The following is a 3,847-nucleotide window of genomic DNA, read 5'->3' as shown; positions in this document are numbered from 1 at the left end:
GGATTAGGAAGTTGCAGAATCAAGAGATGAAGAGATGAAGAAGAGAAATTCATTGTGATTTGAAGAAATGAACCAGATTTCGTGGAATTTAAAGGAAGATAAGAAGATCAAAAGTCTTGAAATCATTAATGGATGAGTTGCCACCGTTTCGCGCAACCAATGAGAAGAGGGGAGAGAACGTTCGCGTAAGGAAGGAAGTGTAAAGATTAGGAGTATTATGGAAAAGTCACACAAAATCAGTTTAATATGTAAATGGGCCTTCCATTTGACCTAGTTTTGTAATTTTCCCTTTTTATTATCATTATGACCAGAATTTGTAAAATACACGATTTTTATTGCAATTCTATCTACTGCCCCAAATGGAATTCATTGAAACTTGAAAATCACTGCAACTAGTTATTTGTCGGTGAAACCCAAGTACTATAGGCAGAGATTTTTGCAGATCCTAAACACAAATATAAAAAAAGTCTGACAGATTGTACCCTAACCTCCCACAAACACTCCCCACCAAATAGGAAATAAATTCTAATTTAATTAAGGAATCTGCCTCCATACGGACTTTGATTTTTTTAAACACCGCCATACATACAACAGCAAGATACAAGAATCATAATTTCTTAATTTGACCATACCTAACAATCAATCAACATATCTTTTGGGGGTGAACTTGTGATCATGACAATTATACAATTTTAGCTCTCTAAAACATCTACAAATGAGTTCAATTTTAGTCCTTACAGATACATATCAAGGGTGATTTACATACCCCAAAACAAAAGGAACAACACTAGTTTACTCATCACAAGATGCATGCTGCATAATCTAAAGATACAGCATATACACTGGAGTGGCAAGAATATGAACAAAACAATGTCAATCAGTTCGTCTCCTGCTTACATTCTTCAGCACGGCTACTTACTGTTCTTCCTGATGTTGTTGCTGTTTCCGCGCTATCCCCATGGTTTGGAAACCACTTTCATAACCACTGCTGTCACCTGATTCAGCTATGCGCTTATCTGTTTTCCCAGCCTCTCGAGGAAATCTCCCGTTTTCTCTTCCAGTTCTCCGGTCCTGCAATTATTAAGAATTATAAACTAAATACAGATTTGGAAGAATTATAAACATCATGTGCATATAAGAATGTGTGGCTTAAAAGATCATCTTAAAGAGAACTATGAATTGAACTGATTACTAGCTCAACATGAATTTGAGCTTACATCTCGGAATGGGAACTCGTCAACTTCGAGCATATGTATCACATGCCCCATCTTTGGCCTCTTCTGTGCATTCGGGTCAACACAGCGTAAAGCTACTAAAAGCGCACGCTTCAGTGCCCTTGAAGAAGGCTTCTCTGTCAACCTAGGGTCCAAAACTCCCTCTGCATTCCGATTTGTAACCATTGTCTTAAGCCATTCAACTAGGTTCACCTGAAAATTGAATGACAGTTAGTACTGCTACAAAGAACCTTAACAAATAAGATTAAAGTAGTTGAAGTTAGTCAATTGAATTCAATTTCATACAAACCTCTCCTGCGGGACGACTATAATCAACAGGGTTTCTTCCGGAAATTATTTCCATAAGAAGAATTCCAAAGCTGTAAACATCACTTCTTTCATTCAGCATACCAGTACTAGCATATTCTGGTGCTACATATCTGTTCAACACAACCTAATTAGTTAGCCTATTTAAGGGATGCAAATAAAATAAACAGTTCGATTGAGCAGCGCGCGCACACACCCAAATGTTCCCATTACACGAGTAGTCACGTAACTCCGCTCTGAGCCTAAGAGTTTTGCAAGGCCGAAATCCGACACTTTAGCATTCCACTGCTTATCCAGTAAAATGTTGCTTGATTTGATATCTCGATGAACAACTTTAGGCTCGAGACCTTCGTGTAGGTATGTCAGCCTAATTACAATCAAATTTGAGCAGCAACAAACAACATTCAGAAAGGAAGAACAAACAAAACAAAGGTTTAAACTTCAAAGCTTCTATTCTTAACAATGCACAACAAAAATCACTAAAAATCAGTACCCTTTGGCTGTTCCGAGAACTACATTCATTCGAACATCCCATGTAAGGGGGCTGCAAGGCCCAACATCTCCATGGAGCCACTGTTCCAAGTTTCCATTGTCAACATACTCATAAACAAGCATCCTAATACAAGACACCCAAATTAGGAAATGCTTGGAAAGATAGTTACTTCAAGGATTCACAGCTTCAAATTAGTAAAGATGAAAATTTTAAATCAAAAATCAGAAAATTGAAGTACCTATGAGCTCCTTCAGCACAATAACCAAGTAATCTCACTAAATTCTTGTGCCGTACACGCCCAATTGCTTCTACTTCTACCTTAAACTCTTTCTCTGCTTGTCCCCTACATCAAAGCAACAAACTTTAACCTCTTAATTACATTTTTGAAACTGGTAATGAAAGAATCAGAAATTTACCTATTGTTAAGCAAATTTTTGACAGCAACTCTAGTATTATCCTCCAAAATACCACTGTAAACAATCCCATATCCACCTTCGCCGATCACATTTTCATCGGCGAAGCAATTAGTAGAAACCTCAAGCTCTCTGAGAGTATACCAGTGTCCCCAACCCAAATGTGAAACCTCTGGCACTGTAATCGTCGACCCAGTCTGATCACCCGAACGAGAACCCGACCGAGTCTCTCCACTTCCATGGCCGGACCCTCCAGCCCGCTCCGGATACGATATTCTATGATCCTTTCCAATCTCAATATGAATTCTGTTCCGCCCACCCACAGGACTGCTCATTTCATCACGCTGTAGCATAAGAACATGCTCCGACTCTGGTACCGGGTCCGGACTCAACGGTTTCGGGTCTACCCCGGGGTCTATACGAATCTCCTGGATTTCCTTGGAGACATTGGGGATAGTGGGATTAGCAAGGTAGGATTTTATTTTGGGGTGAGAAGTTTTTTTGTTAGTTCTGCTTCGTCTAGAAGTGAACCAGAGAGAGATTAAGAAAAGAACTAGAACTATGGCAGCTCCTACACAAATACCAAGAACAACCCATAAACGTAAACCAAAAATTGAAGTTCTTTTGGACAATTGATCATTGAGGAAAGAATAATCTTTGGCCATTGAAGTTATCTTCTTTGTTATCCAGGTACAAAGGTCAAAACTTTCGGGACTTTGACCCCATAAACAGAGGAAGAAAGAGAGAAGATAGAATGGTAAATCCAAATAAAGAAAGATGAGAGCTTGAGTTGAACAGTGTATAGAGTGGGGGAGGGAAAGCAGCTGGCACTGATGGGACTTCTAGAATTAGTGTCTACTGTGCTAATACACTAATTTTATCATTAATGTATGGTTTAGTGCTGCTGCTGCTGCTAGAAAAAGCTCGGAGGAGGAGGCTATCAAAATCAGTGGTGGGATTTAATTTTATTGCGATAATTAAGTAGTAGTTCATTGAGTATTGGATTTTTTTGGAGTTGGTGGAATTTTTGTGTTGCTTTTTTGGAGGCTTTCTTAGCCATTCCATTCATGTGAATAGAAATAAATTAATAAAAAATTATGGACTAGACTAGAGTATTATGCTTAATTATTATTGCGAATAATAAACAAAAAAAGAAATAGAATTATTAATATTATTTATTTTCCACCCAAAAACTAATAATTGCTTTAAAAAAAAAAACTAATAATTGCTATGTTATCTAATGTTAAGATTTAATTTCTCCATCTCATTTATCAAAATTACTACTTTTTGTGTCCCACTAATAATACTTTCCTTTTTTTTTTCTGAATGTAGGTTTATAATAATATATCTTATTTATAAAGGCAGAAAGCATTTTAGGTTGGTTCATTATTTTGATTTCA

At 37.4% G+C, this 3,847-nt stretch overlaps 1 protein-coding gene across 1 annotated transcript; it reads right to left on the bottom strand.

Annotated features, from left to right (window-relative positions):
* Window positions 1-599: 599 nt before the first annotated feature.
* LOC136200702 (probable serine/threonine-protein kinase At1g01540) lies at window positions 600-3,394 on the bottom strand. Its single transcript, XM_065991124.1, has 7 exons — window positions 2,451-3,394; window positions 2,273-2,377; window positions 2,035-2,157; window positions 1,738-1,908; window positions 1,525-1,654; window positions 1,218-1,427; window positions 600-1,071 (listed from the first exon to the last, which is right to left on the bottom strand). The coding sequence occupies exons 1-7, from the start codon at window positions 3,110-3,112 to the stop codon at window positions 916-918; spliced, it is 1,557 nt and encodes a 518-aa protein (XP_065847196.1). The 5' UTR covers window positions 3,113-3,394; the 3' UTR covers window positions 600-915.
* Between the last annotated feature and the right edge of the window lie 453 nt (window positions 3,395-3,847).

Source organism: Euphorbia lathyris, chromosome 7, assembly GCF_963576675.1.
Source record: "Euphorbia lathyris chromosome 7, ddEupLath1.1, whole genome shotgun sequence".
Classification (NCBI taxonomy): Eukaryota; Viridiplantae; Streptophyta; class Magnoliopsida; order Malpighiales; family Euphorbiaceae; genus Euphorbia; species Euphorbia lathyris.
The sequence above is the reverse complement of the archived record's forward strand: the minus strand, read 5'-3'. Positions and strand labels throughout refer to the sequence as shown.